Consider the following 22,052-nt stretch of genomic DNA (forward strand, 5'->3'; position numbering starts at 1 on the left):
TATCCTGAAGACGCAATTCAATAAAATGCCGCTTAACTATTTTAGCGAAATACAGTGCCCGAGCCATATACTGAAAGATATCGATGAAGGTGCAAGCGTGGTCTGTATTTTTGCTTTGCGATTTGCCTTCTAATTTCATCCCTTGTTTGCCGACCAAATTAAGTCATCTTTGTCGTAAATGTTTGGACCTTCTCAAAAAATGACACTGAATATACCTGTCGAGCGGGGTTGCACAAACTAAGCTATCTTAAGATTGTGTGGTAATAAATATTTGTTGGGTAGTGAAGCACATGCAAATGATTACTGGTTAAGCGAAGTGCAGAGTCAACTGCAGCAAAAGATGATACCCCAGCTGTAGACGCTGATCGTATGCCACTACCGCTCTCCCGTAATACACCTAACGCCCGACTTAAATGGACACTAAACACACCAAAATATGCTATCAAAATCTAATAAACCGCATTTCGCGACACTGACGCCTCATATGCGGCAGCAAAAATTTTAATTACGGCTGAGATATTGTGATAAGAAGTTGAAGATATTTTGTTCCCGCTGGTCGAATTCAAACTGTTTTCTCCTACTACATAGTACGGTAGAATGATGCACACTACGAGGCAAGAGGAAAATCCGTGATTGCTGAGCGCAGGGAGCGGAATTGAGGAATTTGAGACGGCGTGGCCCCCGGTGTCGACCGGTTAGCATCCCTCAGGGGCCAACATGGCAACAGCGTACTCGCAATCGACCATCGGCTCACAATAAGTGACGGCCCCAACCAAAATAACTAAAACGACGAAGAGAGTAATTTACCGAGCGAAGGGCATATAAAGTAAAAAAGATAGACCGCTGGTAATGCATAATACTTTGCGTGTTTCTCAAGCTTTTGCGCTCCTTTTTGCACTGCGTATAAACGAACCGAGCTCTCGGTCATCAGAACGCTTCCCGAAATGTTTACATACAAATAAGATTTAGTTAAGAGCAAAATATTGTCCTCGATGCTGAGCTTGTCAGTTTAGAAGTTTCGCCGCATTTTTGTTCTTGAAGCTTTGTGCTACAGCTCCGTGTTCAGCGAAAATAACGTCCACGGTAGCACAGCATGACCGAAAAGCCGGCGCTCCTAAATTCGCCGGCGTTGTGAAATTCCACATATCAAGATGAATCCAGTGCACAATATAGTGCTCATAGCCATCGGAGACATTAGTTACAAGTCATGAGAGTAGGCAGCATGCTCCGACAGTCAAGAAATTGTAATTTCTAGCCGGCAGCAATAACCTGTACGTCTCGAAACACGAAGTTCCATTATAAATGCGGCCGCGATATATGCCGAAATATTTTCCGGCTTCCTATGTCTGGGCACTGCCGAGTGGTTAGCGAGAAACGGCACGGAGAAAGAAGTAGCGAGTTTGGATCGCGCCGGGGCTGTCTCTTTTTTTCTTCTACAATTTGTTTTTAGCTTTTTAACTCCTTTTTTTCGCCCGGGGACCAGCGCAATAAGCAGGATGCAGTAGGGGCACAATGACATTTGGAATAAGATCGACCCTCTCTTTGGTATGAGGGCAAGTATGCCCCTTTTGTTTACGATGCCTGCAAATAGCACGTTGAAGCTCTTGTTGCCACAGTATGTAGGACAAATGTGCCATGATTTAATGAACAATTGAATGATAATGCGTTCTTCCTTCGGCACTTAGCATATGTATGCTTTGCGTAGCATACGTAGCGGCAGTCAAGCGTTCAGGTTAGGGTTAACGGGAGCCCGAAATCGAAGCGGTGACGGCGTTGATATGTTGGCCCAGAAGTCTGCACGAAGGAGCGTGTCTGCGGCAGCGGATTGCGCTCGCGCCTCCGAATGCTAAAGAGTGATCGAACCAGGCGCATTGCTGCTCCGAGCTCGTTATCAGGCGCCGCAGGTCCAAAACGAAACTATCCGAGCACGCACGAAGTACTTGAGCCAGAAATAACCGAAACAGAAGTGGGCGCCTGTGGCGCCTCGAAGAATATTTTTTATTAGCCTTGCAACGTTTACGTTGTCTTTTCGGGGTCGTTTACGTATGATAAATGTATGTTATCATATATGAGACAAAACCTACTACCACATTCAAACGGGTAACGTAATTCGCATTTGACAGCCTCCGGGATGCCTTGCAGGTTACGTGAGTTGTAGTAGCGAGTCTGAGCCGTTTCGGCTGTGGCGGTGATACCTGTATTCCTGTTCTTCCTCTTTACTACTTTATAACAGCGCTGTTTTCAGTTAGAGTGGATTTTTTTGTAATCAGGAATTGGCATTCTATCGATGGAAGCACGAATTCATTTTTTCTTTAGTCTCTTTAGGCGCTCCTTTGTCCCCTCCCCACGCGGCTTGCTACCTAAACCGTAGAACGGTCGATCTTCAGCATCGAAGTTATCTCCGGAATGTTCATCCAGAATTCGTGGAAGGCAAAATTTGAACATTTATTTGAAACGTTTTTGCTGCGTGCACTACCATTTCAAATTATTATATTGCTGTAAATGTCATGCCTCTAGCAAAAGATTTTGTCGAACTTAAACGAGTTGCACCAAGGTTAACCTCTGGTATTATCCCGAAAATTCACACGCATTGGCTTGTTGTGAATAATTAAATATACGATTTCACAGATGAGACGGGAAAAAAAGGGGAAAAGGTTAAAAGAATGCCTTCAAATCAGCTGTGAACACTAAATAAATATTCCAAAGCAAGAATTTTATTCACAGTAAGACACAAGTTTGCCAATCCTTTCGTAACTGCTTTTTAAAATCTTCCAAATAAAGTTTAGTGGTTGGTTTTCGATGTTTCAAGTCCGACAGCCACTAAGGAGTGAGAGACGGCATTGTAGAGGGCTCTGAAAATTTCGACCACCTGGAGTTCTTTAACTTTCACTGAGATCGAACAGCACACGGGCGCCTTGCTTTTTGCTTCCATCGAGAAGAGGCAGCTTGGATTCGATCCCGCATCCTTGAGCACCGGCGTCGGACGCCCTAGCCGCTCCACCACCGCGCTGGGTAAATGGAAGTTTAGTACATGACCCACCGAAGACGTATGGCTCGAGATCACTCTCTTGAAATAAGTTAGAACTCTGTTTACTCTAACTGAAAACCTGGGAATATTTTTTTTGTCTTTAATATCTGCGTAATGCCACACTAAAGGTTATAGTATTAGGTCGGGAGCTCTTGATTTCAGGTATAAGCTGTTGTGAGCATCCCATATCTGCCATCCATAACGTACGCTTCTTCAAGCAGTGCGCTTGAAGAAGCGCATTTCATTCACGCTTCTTCAGCGTGAATGTTTACCTGCGAACAGAAATTATTATCCAATGTTTTCACACTGGCGCACACAACACTGCAGGTAAAACCTTTTTAATTAAAAGTAATCTTTCAGTCTATGAACCAGTTTAGGCTATTCCCGCTGAAATAGATGAGTTAAATGCGTGCCTTTCTACTACATCCTTAAACGAGGTGAAGTCGAAAAACGGTTGTCTGCATAGGATTTTAAAAATTGCGATTATTCTTTGGTAAAGTGAGGATGATGTCTGGCGTCTTCAGCTGCCTCCATGTAAGGGTTTTATTAGCTTATTTATTCATCTCACCTAATCGGCGCGCTCCCCAGCCACACTATAAGACTGTGGCTTCAGAGAGTGTACAGCATTAAAGTGTTTCTTTTTCGAACGTCTACTGCCTTCATGTGGGCTCCAAATGTGGTCTAAGCACACAGAGCAAGAGCTCATCGATGCTTTCTGATTATGGGACATTCTAAGTTCGGCCCTCCCTGGGTAACTGAGAAGCAGTGCAGAGGTGTTCCCGTCAAAAGGCAGTAGTGATCCACGCGGAGACCGTAGTAACCTAATTGAAGCGCGCGCTTCACGTGATGTACTGCTTGTCGTAGAGCTCGAATGAAGTAGATACAAAAATTGGAAAGGAAATTGAAGGGGGAATTTCGAGACCGTCTGCATCCGCACTAGTGACGGACCGATCGCGCGTGGGCGGACAAGAAACCTGCTTACCAGCGCTATCCTTTGCGGATTGAGGAGAAGCTTCTCCCTCATGAGGTCGTAGATGGAGCAGATGGGTATATCGATGGCCGGGTAGGGCGAATGGACGACGCCATTTTCGATGCGGGCCTTCATCTTCACACAATGAGGAGTATTGAATACCTAGAAAGAAGGGGTGACATTCTCCGTTCCTTTGCCCAAGAAAAGCGGCTAACAGCACTTGTATACGTCCCGTTCTATGGAGCCCAGAACAAGGTAGTTACTGCAACTTGTGGCAGGGTTAACACTTTATCTGGTGAGCAAGAAAGCTTAAACACGCTCGCTTATTGCATGCGAATTGTATCTGTCACATTTCAGAACGCAGCTTGACTCCTTGAATTGATAACAATTAAGGTAACACAATTTAATAGCTGCAAAAAAGCTGTCGTATGTTACATTTGAGTCGGTATCTAGCTAAATATAATCACATATCAAGTAATCATTCGAGGTAAGAATTTGTTTAATGAAGTGGTCTTTCTAAATGACAGGAGAGGAAATAAAAAAAGCATGTGTGTGCATTTTTCTATTCGTGCAGTGGTCTGTTTTTCTGCGCCTGCTATTTGAAACGTCAGAAATTATATGCAGTTTTTCCGCGGACAGAAAGGCAGCAGAAATCGCGCCGAATCATCTCCGGATTCTTGTTTGCGTAGGGGGCCATCTCAATGTTGTTACAATATGTCAAAGTAGGTGCGAATAATGAACTAAGACAGAATAGTCTGCTTTCTTTTTTAATCTTTCCCTCCCGAATTTCCCTTCCTACACAGAGTAGTATGCCGGCGAAATCTAAACGCCGACAAAATTCTCTTTTTTTCCATTAAAGAATCTCTCTCTCTCTCTGCTTTCAGCGGCTGAAATTTCAGTTTTTCTTATGAATCTCTCAACAGTGAGCCCTGCATTTGTGGTATCATCGAGTAATAAAAGGCAAATGACGTAATATGTTTATTTATAGTAACAAACTCAACATCTGTATATATATTTTTTCTTAAGAAAGATAATCAGACACTTGTGAGCATTCTAAACCAATTCACAGGTTCAATGGGCATTTAATATCAGGTAAATATGTGTAAGCTTGAAAATATCAGAAAAATAAAATACATATTCTCAACATAAAGTCTAATGTGCTTCCTTGGAATACTGCTGCAAATTCTAATGTGTTCGTAACATAAAACAATCAGTCGGATGGTTGTCGCAGTGCAAGGGGAGACCATGCAAGAGTTTGTCTTTTATTTTCCTAATATATTGAATTTAGATATATGACAATCTTAAATATCTGCATATATACAACAATAATTTTATTTTTAGTCTCTCCACGTATGCTCGTTCTTGGGTAGCACTGCTATTTGGGACGATGTTTCCGCCTCGTTGCGCAGCAATAACTCTGAGGTTTCTTAATTAGGCACCATTTTCTTCTCACGCATCTGTCCGCTCTTGCCATGCCCTCCTAAGTATATGGAAAAAAGCCCTCAGTACAAATCATGCTGCAAAAAGCTTACAGGTACATAAACCACTCTAACCTGCTCTTTTCAATAGTAAAGATTTTCTTATTATTTTTAGTCTCTCCACTTATGCTCGTTCTTGGCTAGCACTGCTATTTGGGATAATATTTCCTCCTCCTTACGCAGCAATAACTCTGTGGTTTCTTAATTAGGCACCATTTTCTTCTCACGCATCTGTCCGCTCTTGCCATGTCCTCCCTCAGCGCAGTTCATGCTGCAAACACCTTACAGGTACATAAACCACTCTAACCTGCTCTTTTCAATAAGATTTTCTTATCCTTTTCGACATCTGTTCTCCATTCAGCCAGTCCCAGTACTTAGGGGCATCGCCGCGGGACCACTCCGCGTGCTGTTGGGTTTGAAGCAGCCAAAGCACACGAAGCTTGAACCCTACATTCCTTAGCTCTCGCTGCATCTTCCCTTGGTGTTTATCTTGTAAAGAACTTTCCTCGATAGCGGGATGGAATGCCTCACCTCTCGCCTCACCATGCTTTAACCTTAGCATTCCTCTAAAGTCTTTCGGTGTAACCACCCTCCGCTTGGTTTCTCTGGTAAACACCATTTCATTAAGAGTTGTTTTACCGTCACCAGAAACGCATTCTTTATCGCTACCAGTGTAGAAGGGGTAAGACGTTAGACACATAAGTGTAGGCACTCCACCGCTCTCCTTACACCGCCATATTGCCATGGGTAACTATCCTCTGCATAGCTGCTGGTGTGATCACCACACATTTCATGTGCCTTCGCCGTCGTGATAACCTCCTCCTCTCAGAGTTATCAGCAACCTACTGGTTCTAGTTTCAACGACCTTGCAGTTACTCCGGCTGCTACTGTTGCTACTGCTTTGTTACAGCAACATATAAGCGAAACCGAAGGTAGGAGAATCTGAAAAGCGTCGTTCCGAAAGCGCATGTGTTGCCCCACTCTCAATCTCCGCATCTAAACAGCGTCATAGTGGGCAATCTTGTACTAAAGGCTTACTTCTGCTACTGTGAATAGACGTATGAGATGGTTGAAGCTATCTGCAGTACAAGAAATTAGATAAATCAAATTCGTCTGGAAAATTGTCTCTTTTTACGCTGGCAGTACCACGGGACATACCCATTTCACCTCTTTAATCATTTCATAGCACCGATACACTGAGTAAAAAGTATCTAAATGCGTTTGCAGTAAAAGCGAATAGATTTATGCTTAGGTCAAGTACAGTAGACGACAGAGATTTGGGCTCTGTTTGTTTTCTGCCTACTCCAAAGTATTACCGATCGCACGCGAGAAGGCGCAGCAGCATCCATAAAGGCTGCGAATGTGAGCAAGCGTTTGGGGAAGCTCGTAAACGTTTGATTTGTTAGGGGAGCCCACTTCTCCTGAATAGGAGGGATGGGGAGGGTATATAAAGGGAAGGGCACAGACCTACATAGACAAAGTGCGCTGGAGAAAGGCGTACCTACTGCGGCAGTTTTACAGAGATGTCGATGATAACTTTAATCACAACAGGATGTGCTGCAATTCCCATGATAGCCTAGACGCAATTAGATAGAGCGCAGCATATCGACTAGCGAACGCTTGTGCTAACCTGCTACGGAGCCAGGAGCGATGGTACTGTGCTCAATACAATGCTCGTTTTGTAAGAGCCTTAAATATGAAGTGATTGCAATAGCAATCCATGACGCTAAAAAGGCTAGCGACGAAGACGATGCAAGACAATAGCTCTTAGATACCGATATCACAAAATATGCGTCAGTGAAAATATGTTGTGGACTATATAGTATACGGTGGCGTCCAAAACTGCACCTGTTCGAATGCGTCACTACAATTTGTTCAAAAGGTGGTACAGGACCATTTCTAATTTGTGGTACGGGATATACACGATTTTCTTTTTTAATCTTGTGACCGAACGCAATCTAGACGCCGCAATCGACGACGACGGGACCATGAACGCCCACCCAATTCCTGCCAGCCTAGCTACACAGCCTGCGGATAACTTTGCGAAAAACGTTTTCTTGAGAAATTGAAAGCTACTATTGGCTAACCAGATTTCAAGGGAACCTAAACTGCTTCCTCTGCAGGTGTTGAAAAGAGTTGGTGGAACCAAAAAGATTTTAAAGCCGTTCTGTGATTTCACAATATGCCTTTGATGACATATTTCGGTGCAGAGTAACTACGAGTATCTGAGAACATATTGTGAAACTATGAAACCTAATTACAGAGGCGTGGTATCTTTAAAACACCTCAGTAAGGGGGGGGGGGGGGGGGCGTAGTATTAGGCACGTAGAAACGCATGCAAGCAAGAAACAAAATTTTTCGTTCTTTTACGGCACCTATCAACACTGCAAATCGTAAAAGGTTAGCAAATGTCTTCAACAAAAAGCGTGACAAAGTATACTGTGGCATATTCATTCCAATGAATTTTCAAATTTTCTCGATAAATGTTCATTTTAAAGACCAGCATACCCCTGAAGAACTAGCTATCTGCTGGTTGCTTTTCGCAATCGCGGCATCTTCTCGTGATGGCCGACGTCCTGCCGCGTAGGCTTTATTCCCTCTTGGATACTACAGCTCCAATGCTGCAAACCTTTAAGCAAAACGCAGTCTTCACACAGCACCATACACAAGGAGGAGGAGGAAGATGAGGAGGAAAGGCAGGGAGGTTAACCTGTAAAGGAACTGGTTTGCTACCTTGCACTGGGGGAGAGGGGTATGTGGGTATAAAAGTTGTGGGTGAGAGACGGATGGGTGATGAGAGTACAGTCACATCAAAGACATGTCACATCACATCACGTCACAGTCATATCACGTAACATAAAAAATCATAGCCTTTCGATCAGTCCTGTGCTTTTCATAAAGCGGAGCAGTGCCTTGGGAGGCCTTCACCGCAGGTGATCGCCGTGCCCAGGGACCTAGGATCTTAATTTCAGTTAGTGGGCGTCCATCTAGACACTCCAGCGCACGGCATAGGCACTGTGTTTCCTCGCTGTATATGGGACACTCACAAAGAATGCGGGCTATAGTCTCATCGCACCCGCAGTTGGTGCATGTATGGCTATTTGCCATACCTATCCCAAAAGAATGAGAGTTTTTAAATGCTACACCAACCCACAGGCGGCACAGCAGTTTCTTCACATCGGGGTAGGCCAGGTGGAAGCCGGAGCTTCAGGTCAGGGTCCAGGGATTTTAAGCGGCAGTTCGCGAACTGCTCAGAATTCCACAAGGAAAGCGTTTGTTCCCGCGCAAGTGCGCGAAGCCTGCCCGCTGCGTCTGCCCGGGAAAATGAAGTCAACACACAATCGCCGTCTTGGTGGGCTGTTCGTGCGACCTCGTCCGCCCGGAGATTGCCCGCTATGCCGCTGTGTCCTGGAAGCCATTGGTAGATGATGTCATGTCCTCCATTTATGGCATAGTGATGAAGCTGTCGTATTTCCGCGGCGAGTTGCTTAGGGGCTCCACGGCGAAGAGCCGCTTTTAAGGCTTGCAGAGCTGCTTTTGAATCTGTAAAAATAGACCATCGTTGAGGGCTTTGCTGACTGATATGCCTAATAGCGACACGTAGAGCGGTTAGTTCTGCGGCTGTTGAAGAAGTGCGGTGAATTGTCCTAACTTTTATTTCTATAGTAATTGCGGGCATGATCATGGAGTCTGAAGAACTCACGGCATTCACTGAACCGTCGGTGTAGACGTGCATACGATTTGCATGGTACTCATGGAAGTATTCAAGAGTGATTTGTTTTAGTTCTCTCGGCGATAGCTCGACCTTCATCCTGATGCCGGGTATTGAAAGAAGCACGTGTGGTTGATGTAGGCTCCACAGTGGAGATGACGGTCTAGATGCGGGTGTAAACTGGGACGGCAGACTAGAGCGATGTGCATCAATGATCTCTGTAAACGATGTACGCGGCGTGGTAATAGAAAGACTGGCCAAATGATGACAGGGAACCCGGGTGATGTGTCGAAATTGTGCCCTGGGGGCGTCAACTGCTAGGTAGGTAGATATCGGATGCTTTTGAGCAATCAAAATAGTAGCAGCCGTGGAGACACATTTCGGCAATCCCAGGCAGGTTCGCAGAGCTTGAGCTTAAACGCTCTGTAGAATTCCTAAGTTGGTTTTCCTGACATTTCCAAGTGCAGGTAAGCTGTACCGAAGAAATCCTATACATAATGCATAGCACAGCTGGAGCATCGACCGCACGTACGCTCCCCATGACTTTCCCCGAATAAAGGCAAGTATGTGAGTAATTGCTGTCAGCTCCTTTTTCATGAATGAAATATGGGGAGTCCACGAAAGATTTCTGTCGATTATCACTCCCAGAAAGCGATGGCTGCTTTCGTAGGGTATCGCTTTACCATGAATGCGTACGGTGTAAGGTGACATGTTCTTGCGTGTAAATGCTACTAGCGAACACTTTTCAGTTGATATCGGCCGACCTTGCAGGTGGAGGTAGGACGCAACTATATTTGCCGCCTTTTGAAGCCTCGCTCTAACCTGTGGGCGCGTAACTCCTGATGCCCAGATACAGATGTCGTCCGCATATATTGAAAGTTGCGCCAACTGTGCTATTAGGCCAACAAGCCCGACAAGAGTAAGATTGAAGAGTGTTGCGCTTAGTACTCCACCCTGTGGGACTCCACGGGAAGCGAAATGAGATGATATTGGGCTATTCTCAGTCTGCATAAAGTGAGATCTGTTGGATAAATAACTGCGTATCCAGCAAAAAACACGACCGCCGAGCTCGGCAGCTTCCAGAGCGTCCAAGATGGCCTGATGAGTGACGTTGTCATATGCACACTTTATATCCAGAAACAACGCCGCGGGTAAGCACTTCAAAATTTTTTGGCGTTCTACAGATGATACCAGGTCCATACACATACCATACAAAAACAAAGCGTAGTAGCAGGCGACCAAAATACCCCCCTGTTGACGCAAGTAACAATGCCGGACACCGGCTCCGTCCGCTTGTCGCAGTGGGCCGTTCCCTTTCACTTCCGTGTCACCAGTTTAGAGAAGCGCTTTTTGATTGTAGTATTGCCTAGGCTACACACCTTGCATGACTTGAGTTAGCAAGCAAATTGGGTGCATATGTGCATATCAGGCTAAAAGAGAAGCTTCGTCAGTTTGGAGAAACACCTAGCGGATATAAAACCTCTCAGCGTTATGCACAGCTTCAAAACATATTTTTAGCGGCGTTTTAAATACAGATTGCCTCTGAAATAACGTAGCATACCTTGTCCCACACTTGCTTAAAAGGTCTCGTCTACGTTTACCGACCGCCTACCGCCATGCGATAGGCAAAAATGTTGCCGTAAGAAGCGTCTACATATGTGTCGATGGGTCGTCCTCGTATCAGGCACTCCCATAGGCTTTGTAGTGTTTAAAAATAATGTGATTTTTATATACCATTTCATCCTCTGATACTCTGTGATATGATGTTCACTGTTGCCTTGTGCTGAATAAATACATCATTGTAGCTCCATGCATTTATAACACTGATTGAAAAATTTCTTGCATGTTTTGGGCGCTAAGCCTAAGATGTGAAAATTTCTTGGATGCGCTTAGCCTACTTTTCATCCCCAGTCTGATGCGGTGTCGCGTGCGTCATCTTTGCTGGGGAGCAAGCTGTTGATTCATTAGAGAATTCTTTCTAACTGCGATCTTACGCATCGAAGACATTTACACTGCAGGTTTCGTTTTTTGAAGCAACAACAACTCCCATTTCCCGAAATAAATCTTTTCATGCTCCTTTTAGTATTTTCTTACTACTTTTCTTCCGCCCTCCTTATAAACGGTTATTTATGAGAGATATTTCCCCCGGGGATAGTCAAAGAGTTATGAGTCCCAAAAGCAAAAATACATTATCTGATCCCGTCAATGTTTCCTTCTCGTTCTTCTGACAAGATTTTATTCTGTATTTCATGAACTTTGGACAATCTCCATATCATGTACATCAGCACTGATAGAGTGGTGACTTAGCTTAGGGCAGCTAGTGGCATCATACCATACATTCTTTGTTTCATGTATAGCTGTCGTGGCAGTTCGGAAGCTCCGGATTTTAGTTCAGTATATGCCTACTTCCAGTGAGATTTGCATGGCACAAACCTCCCCAGTAAACCACATTGATTGCTTTTGTAAAACGGGCTTTTGGGTAAGTTGGTTATTTTGCTTCAATATAACGGCGGCGCTAATAAATACGATTACAAAGATACAGGATCTACTGTGCCAGTTTTCGGCGACCAGGTAAAAATGCCTGCGAGACAAAACATGTCAAGTTACGGAGTGTAAACCCTGTCTCATGGCGTCAACTCACGTAGTACCTGCAACCTCAGCAGCCTGCCGAATAGTTTTAATAATAGGGGCGAAAGATTAGACAACGTTTCCTACACCTTCCTGGGGATTCCTTGCCAGGGATACTGGGCGGTAACTTGATGTCCAAGACAGGAATCGGGATGGATCTTTAAGGGCAGCTACGTGTATGGCACCGGTACAAAAGCATTTCCGTTCACCACTGAGGTCTCTGAGCCGCTGCCACAGTTACTTCCCACACCCGGTCATTCGACCAATGTCGCAGGAAGCGGTATTCGCACTGTTTTGAAGTCCTTCAGGGGGTTAACAGCGGAAAAATGAAGATTCAAGGCATCACTCAGGCCATTTGAAGCAATGTTCACGGAGGCTCCGGGGAAACGCCAACGTGCTAACTCACAAGAATGACACCGGCTGTGACTGTCCGATCAGACTCAACATGAGACCCTCGAGCCTGCACAAGCGGGCTTGTATCGGTGGTGCTCTCGACGAAACGATAGCTGCTGTTGCGAGACCCTCAAAAAACCCTTAAGCGTTTCCCGCTGTTTTTTGCGCCTAAAAATATGGCACTGCACGCTTGTGTGTTATTATCGATGTCTGAATGCTGTGACAGTGCGAGACTCGTATCTATTTCTGTCAGTCGACTCTGTCATGTACACGCTTGGGTCAGCTAACTTTTACAACTCTAGACTGTAGTAGGGCGTTTCTGCAAATCCCGATTGACCGCTGTGACATTCAGAAAACTGCTTTCACTTGCTATCAGGGGCTGTTGGAATTTGTGCGATTACCTTTCGGGCTGTTCCTTTCACCGGGTGCTTATCAGCATGTAATAGATATTCTGCTTTTAATTTAAGTGAAATTTAACTGCTTACATGAATGACGTAGCAATGCTCTCAGAAAGCCTAGACGACCATCTCCTTCAACTAGCCAAAATCCTTCAATGAATGGCAGATACGAGCCTCCCCATTAACCCCAGCAAGGTTCAGTTGGTGACAAGCAGATTCAGTACTCTTTGATTAATCTGGAGCAGGGCACAGTTCGCTCGAATGAACAGAAACTCCAAGCGATCCGCCAGCTCCCACCACCAACCCACATCAAGTCTTCAGCGTTTCCTGGGCATGGTGATATTATAACCCCACTTCATTCCTAACAGCGCCGACCTAGCGCGGCCACTCTATCAACTTCTTCGGAAAGGTGCCTGTTGTTAATGGACAGACGCAGAGCAGAGATCATTCCGTTCGCTGTCTGAAGTGGTCGCGGATACCGCACGCCTGCGGCTCCCAGATAATAACCGGCCCTTCGCATTGCAAACTGCTGCAAATGAGTACGAAATTCTGCGTTATTTCTCCAAGAGCATCAAGGCAAACTGCGTATTTGTGTCTGTTTGTCATACCCTGACAGGACCGAAAATGAACTATAATTTGACAGGGAAAGGTTGTCTTTACACTAAAGATTTTCAGAAGTATTTTAATTCACTATTCAGGCTGCAAAACACAGCTGGTCGCTTAGCCCGCTGCTCAGCCGCTCTCCAAACGTAAAATAACAGCGTGGAGTACGGATGAGGCACTTTCAACAAAGTAGCTGACGCACTCTTCTGAGCTCCAACTTCCTGGTGATGGCGAGTGAAACATCGTGGTCCACGCTGTGAAAGCGGCTGCAGACTCCTGGGACACATTGGTGTCTCGTCAGCAGCGGCTGAACGCTCAGCTCTCAGACGGCCAGTGCAAACAAGATACGCCAAAGCCTGAACAGAGCCAACTATACAGGGAGCAGGGCGCCGATTGGAAACTACGACGACTGCATGGAAGCAGAAGATGGCTTGCTCCTGCGGTATAAACCTGCTGCCGGCACAAACATTGCCGAGTCCGCATTTCGTGCGGTCCTTCCTAAGAGCCTCCGCAAGCACTTTCTAGAATACTTTCATGATACACTCCTCGAAGGACACAGCGATGGCAAAAAAAAAAAAACATATGACAAATTTTGTCGCGTCATGACATGGCCCCGCATCAGAAAGGATGTCTTGACACATGTCCATAACTGCCATACTTGCCAGACCACGAAGCCAGGGAAGTGAAACCACTGGGCCACATGCAACCTGTAAAGAGCCGATGCCCATGGTGAATCGTTTCCTGCGACGTAATGGGTCCCTATCCCACACCAGTGAAATGGATTCGATACTCGTTAGTAATCACTGATCATATCTCGAAATGGGCAGGATTCTACTCTGCCCCTACCATACCATAGAAAGGGATTCGATACTCATTCGTAATCACTGATCATTTCTCGAAATGGGTAGGACTCTGAGATAATTTGGGATAAGCAACTAAAAACATTTACCCACTTTGGCTTCCCATCTCAGCTCATGAATGACAATGCTACGTATTTCACGCGTACGATATTTAGTGACGGCGGAGGCAGCGCCAGAGGCAGCGGAAGCTGCGACGGCGGCGGTGGCTGCAGCAGCAGCTTTTATATTTCATAGTTTTATAATTTTGTATTTCATAATTTCCATCAATCGCCATTCGTTGTATCTTTATATCCGGAAAAAAATCTCCCAGAAAGCTTGCGAGTTTCCTTTTTACCTGCATAAATAAAGCTCATTCGCTTTCAATACGTCTCCTAATTACTCCTGAGTGCCGGACAATACTTAATAGAAACATTTTGTTATGAACTGGAGCTTTAAATCATTTTTTCTTGGAACACTCTAACATCATACGAGAAAAAAAGTACAGTGGTTCAATCATATTCTCGAAGCAAGTTTCACGGGCGCAAGCCATCGACCGTATCCGCAGTCTCTGCTTACTTTTCGATTTTGGCGCGCTTCCATGCTATTTAAGCTTTTCTCAGAAGGTTATGTGGGTTCTTAGTTTTGTAGCGAAAGCTACATTGGCTGAGTTGAAGCGATTTCGCTATGTCGCTCATTTCCACCGTGGTTCCACCGCTCTCACCGCCGCTGGCTAGCAGCCACCTCCTCGCATCTAGTGCGCATACGACCGGAACATTTCGCCGCGTGTAAGACAGGCGACACAAGTGCGCATGCGCGGAAACCGGAGAGGAGCAACAGGTGCGCTACGCATGACATAATAGTCCATAGCAGCAGAAAACAAAGCTATAAAACAATAACTGATGGGCACGGTGGTCAGACATTGTTTTCGAGTGCGACAGCGCAACGGCACGAGGCCAGAGTACAAGAAAGGACTAGACGCAGCGCTGTGTCAGTCCCTTCTTGTAATCTGGCCTCGTGCCGTTGCGTTGGTACTCGAAAAGCAAAAAGAGAGTATGAGCGTAAGAAGACAAAGAGAGCAGGCAGAGAAGCTCGCGAGGGGAAGCCGTACGCAGCGCCGTTTGGCATGCAGCCGAGGAGGTAGGAGGTTGAGATAGCAGCTGCCACGCGCAGCGACCCTGTATAAAAAGCGGAGGGTTCGTCGGCGCCACTGTGTTTGTAGCTATGGAAAGCGAGTCGGAACGGCGCAAACAAGCTAAGCTTTTGCGTGGAAGGAAAACAGGTGAACGCGACGAGCTGAAGAGACCTAACCAAGCAACTACACTAACCTGGACGTGCCATCAAGACTAAGCAAGACTAACCGAGCTATGCCTTAGCTTTCGCTACGTATATCCTGTCATAGCCGAGCCGAGCCAAGCCACCGACGATTTGTTTATGCAGTCTCGGCAACCTGCCTGCCACGGCAGCTTTCTCTGTCCTTAGAGAGAGGTGTTTGACCCGAGACCTATATCCGTTGAATGATCGCATTGGGCGTGACGCTTGCGCTGAAGCAAACCGAGCATTGATAGCGTAGTCGGCGCATCATTCATGTCGAGACAGGGGAACAAGTTCCGCGAAGAAGCTCTTATCCTGAACTAGAGATGGTCACGTGATATCTCGCACTGATTTCAGTTACACTGGCCTAATTTTCGCGCTCCTAGAGAGATCCATAGAAATAACCGGCGACACAGAATAGGCAAGACAGGGCGGAGTTGAGGTTATGCTCAAGAAGGTGTCTTGGGAAGCGGGAAGTGCACACTTGCGCCACCAGAGGGTATGAAAGAATACCTCAGTGCAACATTTTCTAGTGTAGCGAAGAGGTGTCAGGACGGAAAAGAAGGCTCCAGCGTCCTTTGAAAGTTCTTCTTACTGGTACAGGTAATTATCTGGTACTCGGTTGGCCGCATCGAGCATTCGTCCTCGCACAGAATTCTTCCCGTCATGCGAATTTCACAGCTGAAATTTATGTTCGCAATTTTGGCCTTTACCGGCCCACCTTAAGCTCCGCGCAGGCATGCGCGCTAGCTATTGCAATCTCCTCATTTTCTAAGTGGGAATGGGTGCAGCCTTAGTTCGTATCTGCCCACACTTTAAGCCGTCTGCTTCTTTTCTCCTCCGAGGTTACGTTCTCGTCTGTTTTTTTTTTTTTTTTTTTTTTTTTTTGCGGTTTTGTATGAGCTAAACATTTTGCGTTCTCCTACTCATTTTATTCGCAGTTACTACACCTACTTCTGCTATGCTTGCGTCAAATTTGTTTCTTTTCTAGTGGAGGCGATAACCACCTATTAATGAAAATGTGCAAAACGAGGCGTAGATAGAGTTAGAGCGAACCCATTATTTCTGACCACTTAATAAGTGATAGCGTTTGAAGTTTGTTGTACTGAAGAGCCCTGGGCATCGCCGAACTCTAGCTTCGCTGAAAAGGATTATGAAATTGCAACTACGTGAATTTTTAGCGACTATGCGTAAACTATTTCCTTTGCGGCATTCCAGATGACGTCAAACTGTTTCGATTTTCATTTAGCATCTGCCTGCTGGTCCAGTTGGAGGCTAGTTTGCTACAGCGATTTCGATCGATGGCGTATGTGCATCCAATTTCATGACATTAACTGAAAATATCGATGCTCGTCAAGTACTGCTCATTTATTTCCCTCAATATCACACAAAATGAAAACATCACAGAATAAACATGCGGTAGGGTAAATGCTTGGGCTTATTCGTACATGACTGAAGAGAACAAAATGTAGCGCACTTTATCCATCCTTGTCGTAAGGCGCTGCATTTTGTTCCCTTCAAAGATGTGATGAAATAATCTCGTGACTGCTCTTAAATCCCATCTATAGCGCCTTCCTAATCATTAGAGCATGGAATGTTTCCATCATCTCTTTCCGAGCAGCTCAGTCTAGTGTAGTGGGATAATGGTAGCTAGCCGGCCTGAGCACATTTTGGCGATCCTCTGTAATCGTTGTGTTATATTACTTCTGCGCAACGGCCAGAGGCGTGAAATTTTTTTTAAAGAAGCAAGGAATATGACCCTCCTAGGAAATGTTCACGATGTTACAAAGATATATGAAAAAATATACCTCTCACAGCCTTCAGGTTAATTTCGAAATACCCATTTTCATCCGTTCTTGTTGGCGTTGCAAAGCAACGTTTTATACACAGGCCTGGAGCTTGCGGAAAAGTCCTATTTAAACTAGGTAATTTATATGTTATGACATTTAGTGGCTCATTAGTGATGCGAAGGAGTAATGAATGGGATCTCTTACACAAACCTGTAGACTAGATGTGTGAAAGGAAACAGTGATTTAAAAAAAAATACTGTCGCCGCTGGGTTTTCAACCTGCGCCAAAAAGAACAGACCAGGTTGCGCGGACCAGGCACTCGCAGCTTTTCACTCCTCGTTTAAATAACCGCAGGCTCTCGTGCTGTGCAGTAGGCATCGTCGCCTCTATCAAGCTAAACTTTAACACACACTGGTGTTCGGCGGCAAGCTTCGTTGTCTTCATAAAGCTCAACCTGTGCCGCTCCTTGCTTTAACCAACAAATATACGCCCTAAAGATACGCAATTAGACAAAGTGAGGTAGAGGTTTGCTAGCGTACTGTTGAACGAATTCACCAGCTTGCATGGTCGAACATGCGTTACGTTAGTATTGCTGCACATAAGCAGACTTAAGGGCACTCGTAGAAGTCTTGTCGTTCTGATTCTGATGTGGCTATCTTTCGCTTCTTTTGTTGTTAAAGATCTTGTTCCTTTACTTTACACAATTTGTGTTTATTTTTAATTCGCCTCCAGGAAATATGCTCTGTGACCCTATCTTGCCAGTGATCTGACATATAATGTGCACATAGGTTTAGGTTCTCTTGGTCAAGAATATTGCCTTTGCCTCTGATCCATATTTACTCAAATGAAGCTAATTATTCTTGAGCTCGCAGCGTGGCAGTGATTACTTGATTGTGCATGATGAACAATGAGGCCGTTGTGATCTTATATATATTTTCAACCAATACATTTTTCTCGCGACATCAGTTTCCTGCATATAAACTTAGAGCTCTACATTCGTGATTTGCTTCAGCGAAGTATAAAGAATATTTGTATCTTCAATGGCTTTTAGTGTCAACTATTGATATTTTCGGTATTAGATAGGGTTGAGAATATTTATATTGACTTTTAAGCGACGATGTCGCTGTGTAAAAGTTTCTCAAACAAATCAAAATGTTGCTCCTAAACTAATCTCCACCCACGACGTCTAATATTATACGTCGAGTTTGTCTGATGGGAGATTTGTCTGTGCAGGCCTCTTCTGGGGAAAAACGAACGCAGGGTGAGGCGAATTTCTTGCGAACAAGTCAACATTCTCAAGGCTCAAGACACCTTCAAATGAAAAGCATTTTTGTCACAATTAAAAAAGTGTTTCAAAACTGCGTACCTGCGGATCTGTGGTAGCAGTGGCCTTAACTGCTGGAAAAGGCTGCCGCAGTCCAACAAAGCGCCAGTTTAAGAATGCGTGCTTCCTCACCGATGAGTCGTAGAGTTTTTAACTGTTTCAAAACAAATGATAGTAAGATTTCGCGCAGTAAAACATCAAAGTTTACGAGACTAGCTGTAAAGCTGCTGTCGTCAAATGGCTAGCGGTTGCTGTATCCGCTGCGGGCACGTCAGTTTGTCATGTGCAGCTCATCCGGTTTAGTAACGCAGACAGATAACAGGTGGCCTGGGATTAAAGCAACCCAGTGGAAAAACGCAGGTGGCGAGCCGATGACGCAGGGCGGTTGTATATATTAATGTGAAAAAACTGTGTGGACGCATTAAAAAAAAATATCGATGTAAAAATCCAATTGAACTGTGAACTCAGCTGAAAAATGCATTCATAGTGAGTGCGTGCAGGTTTTGTATCTGTCTGTTATTAAAAAATGGAAACGCGAGGGTTATTCGAATAAAAAAAAAATATGCTAATTCAAAACCATGACGTTCAGTATTGAATGCTCAGATAATCGTTAGGAGAATGCTAGACAAAAAATGTCACATCGCTGGTTATTAAAACACGACAAATTAGGAGAAAATAGTCGCAGCGTAGAGAAATCTCCTGTCAGCTGTGTAATCATTCTTGTTCGAAAGCGGGATCTCTTAACAGCACATTTAGGGGGGCTAGCCGAGGAAGCATTTTCGTGTCCTTAGTACAAAACAGACACAATTTCAGAGACGCGCGCACGAAACCAGACCGGACAGCGGCCGTAATGACAGTCTCTATGAATATCTGGCGACGAGGTCAAGAAGTACGAAAATCCACGTGCCCAGTGGAACATAAAGCAACAAAAATAGTGTCAAGGCCCCTCTTCTAACACTATTTAAGCGCGATATAAAATACCGAATTGCAGAAAATAATTTACGAGGACAGGCACACGGGAAACAGAGAATGAGTAAGGTCATAAAAATATTCCAAAGTACGTGACGTAGAAATACGCGTCACCTATGGATATGAAGGTGCTAATAAGTTTTGTCTCGTCATTCGGTAAAACTTTATTTTCTTTGCAATTTTTAAATCCCTGCATGCAGAGAGTCTTTGTGGGAAGGATGGCTGATTACGATAACTTTAACAGGCCGGTTACTTCAAAACAAAAAATGGCAATCGCGAGGTCATGAAACTAGAAACGCAGGCATTTTTCAGAGCACAACTGGACGACTTGGACAGCAAAGGTAGCGGAAAATACTGTCACGTAGTGGTGACAAGCCCGATAGCTGGAAACGAAGACACATGGCGTTGCACTTGAAGTAATTTGTTATTGGGATGACTTTTGTCTGCAAAGAACTAAGTAACTTGGCGGTGGTGATAACAGCAAATGTGCTCAGTGGTCATCGAACTAAAAATTGCCGCAGAATTTGTCAGCGCTCTAAATGAAGTCCTCGAAGATCCATCTAGATAACCGGCCAATTTAACCTGGAAAAGTATTGACCGATGTGAAAAAAGTTGTGCTTCGGTGCGATCACTCGGGAAAGATCAGGCCGCATCTCGAGCTACCAAGAATGGAATAAATGGGCCTGTCACGACAAAGAGCATGAACAAGATCTTTCCATGCGCTACACTCACGGCAATAAAGCCGAGTTCTGGCGGCTCTGAAAAAGAAGGGCAAAAATAAAAGAAGAGCAAATTTAATGGTTCCCGCCATTACTGCTCCTTAAAAACACCACCTCGATGTTTCAAGCTAAACAAACAGCAGGTAGCATAAAAAAAGAAACAAACATGATGGTCCTTCGCCCTTAATGGGCTGAACGCATAGAACATGCACAATTTTCGGTGCGCGACACCGTTGGAATGCTGTCGGGACGTCAGGAATGACGTCGTAGTTCAACTCTCCGACTCAGCGAAGGACCTGGCACAGGCCAGCACATAAGCGTAAAGACCTGGGCTGCGACGGCAAATGGACGTCCAAACCCAGACTTGGTCTCCCTGCTTGTACTCGGCAGCAGCGCCGTAGCAAAGTTGTAGCATCGGGCGTCGGTTTGCTGCTGATCTTTAATACGCAGTGTGGCGAGTCGTCGGAATTCCTCTGCGCTGTGAAGGCAAACGGCCATGCCTTGTCCTTTTCCATCACCTGCGGTAGCTTCGCGTCTGGTGTGGTCGTGGGCTATCTACCATACACAAGTTGTAACAAGCTCGACCGGTTAGTCTCCTGCACGGCGTAGGCACACATCAATAAGGGCACGAAGGTGTCCAAGTTTTTGTGTTTCAACATCGACGTACATCACAATCATATCTGCACTGGTCTGCTTCAGCCGTTCTCCAAGTCCTTCGTCTGCGAATGGTACGCTTCTCTACCTCGGTGGCTTGTATGATTGTAGGTCAAGATAGCTTACGTCAGCTAAGCAGTAAATGCTGTTCCCATGCACGCGATTAGTTCTTGGGACTGCCATGTCACTAGAGAATGGGACTTAGGCCATAACGAAAACCTCTGCAACGATATCATGCCGAATTCGGTATACTGGTTTATTCCAGAGGCTGAAACAACATGAAACCAGATGGATCACTGATTGCATAATTTCCTGTATGATTGATGGCCCTCGTTTGTCAAGAAAAAAACGGCGCTATGCTGGAAACATCGCGGACTAATAGGAACTAGCAGAATATATTTGAATAATAAGGAGAAAATTAGGAAACTGGAAAAACAAATATTCCGCTCACAGGCCGCCATTTGAAATTCGGTGCTCAGTCATCCCGGTCCGACGCTATTACTACCCCACGACCGCTTCCTTATTTACTGCACGAGAAAAGGTCTTAGGAACTGTAAGAAACTGCTTAAGCCTCAAATCACTGGGCAGCATAATGAAAGTCTGCTAAAGCCCAGTAATTCGCCGCCATAAGAACTCTCAAAATTCAGCGAGGCACACGTAAGCATCGAGATGCGGTAGCAAACTAGGTGGCTTTTCCAAAGCAGCATACACTCCCCGCACCATAGCACGCTCCTCTCGGGATATAGAATTTGATGGTCATGGTGATTCAGTTTGATGGTCCATCATTAGGATTTTGAATAAAATGAATAGCCCATTGAACATAAACAAAAATTAGGGGACATCACAATTCATCCAAAGAGGCAAAATATTAATACTACATGGCGTCATTTCGATGTCCGAGAAAAACAGGGCATCACGGCACTGAATAGGGAAGGGCTGAATTGTCTCTGAGGTGTTACACAGGGAAAACTTCAACGGCCATCGAACAAATACCTGCTTGGCGTGAAGCCACGCCTTAACAATGAGCATTGAATAGCAGATGAATGTTTTTCTGCACCAGACTTATTGCACATGTGTTTAACATGCTTTAAAACGCTAGTGTCAAGAAACTCCTGATAAGGGTGTTGATACAAAGGTATGGGGTACAAATACTCAGTAAGAACTTTGGTCATCTGTCTTCTGGGAAGATTATACAGGTAATCTAAAAAGCGCGCAGTGAGGAAGCTGAAGGCATCC

General features: G+C 45.0%; 1 protein-coding gene across 6 annotated transcripts in view; it reads right to left on the reverse strand.

Moving 5' to 3' along the window:
• Positions 1 to 18,775, reverse strand: part of LOC146191967 (putative 4-coumarate--CoA ligase 3) — a 64,187-nt gene extending 45,412 nt beyond the window's left edge. For 3 of the 6 annotated variants that reach the window (XM_084602352.1, XM_084602355.1, XM_084602351.1), the window contains exons 1-2: positions 18,517 to 18,775; positions 4,011 to 4,160 (exon numbers count right to left, since the gene is read on the reverse strand). In XM_084602352.1, coding sequence (XP_084458478.1) covers positions 4,011 to 4,133 — 123 coding nt within the window. In that variant the 5' untranslated portion in view covers positions 4,134 to 4,160; positions 18,517 to 18,775. Of the gene's footprint in view, positions 1 to 4,010; positions 4,161 to 13,868; positions 13,918 to 18,516 lie in introns of all 6 variants that reach the window. The other 3 variants (XM_084602353.1, XM_084602354.1, XM_084602356.1) reach the window with 3 other exon arrangements.
• Between the last annotated feature and the right edge of the window lie 3,277 nt (positions 18,776 to 22,052).

Source organism: Amblyomma maculatum, chromosome 4 (genome assembly GCF_055883805.1).
Source record: "Amblyomma maculatum isolate TAMU_Amacu chromosome 4, ASM5588380v1, whole genome shotgun sequence".
NCBI classification, from domain to species: Eukaryota; Metazoa; Arthropoda; class Arachnida; order Ixodida; family Ixodidae; genus Amblyomma; species Amblyomma maculatum.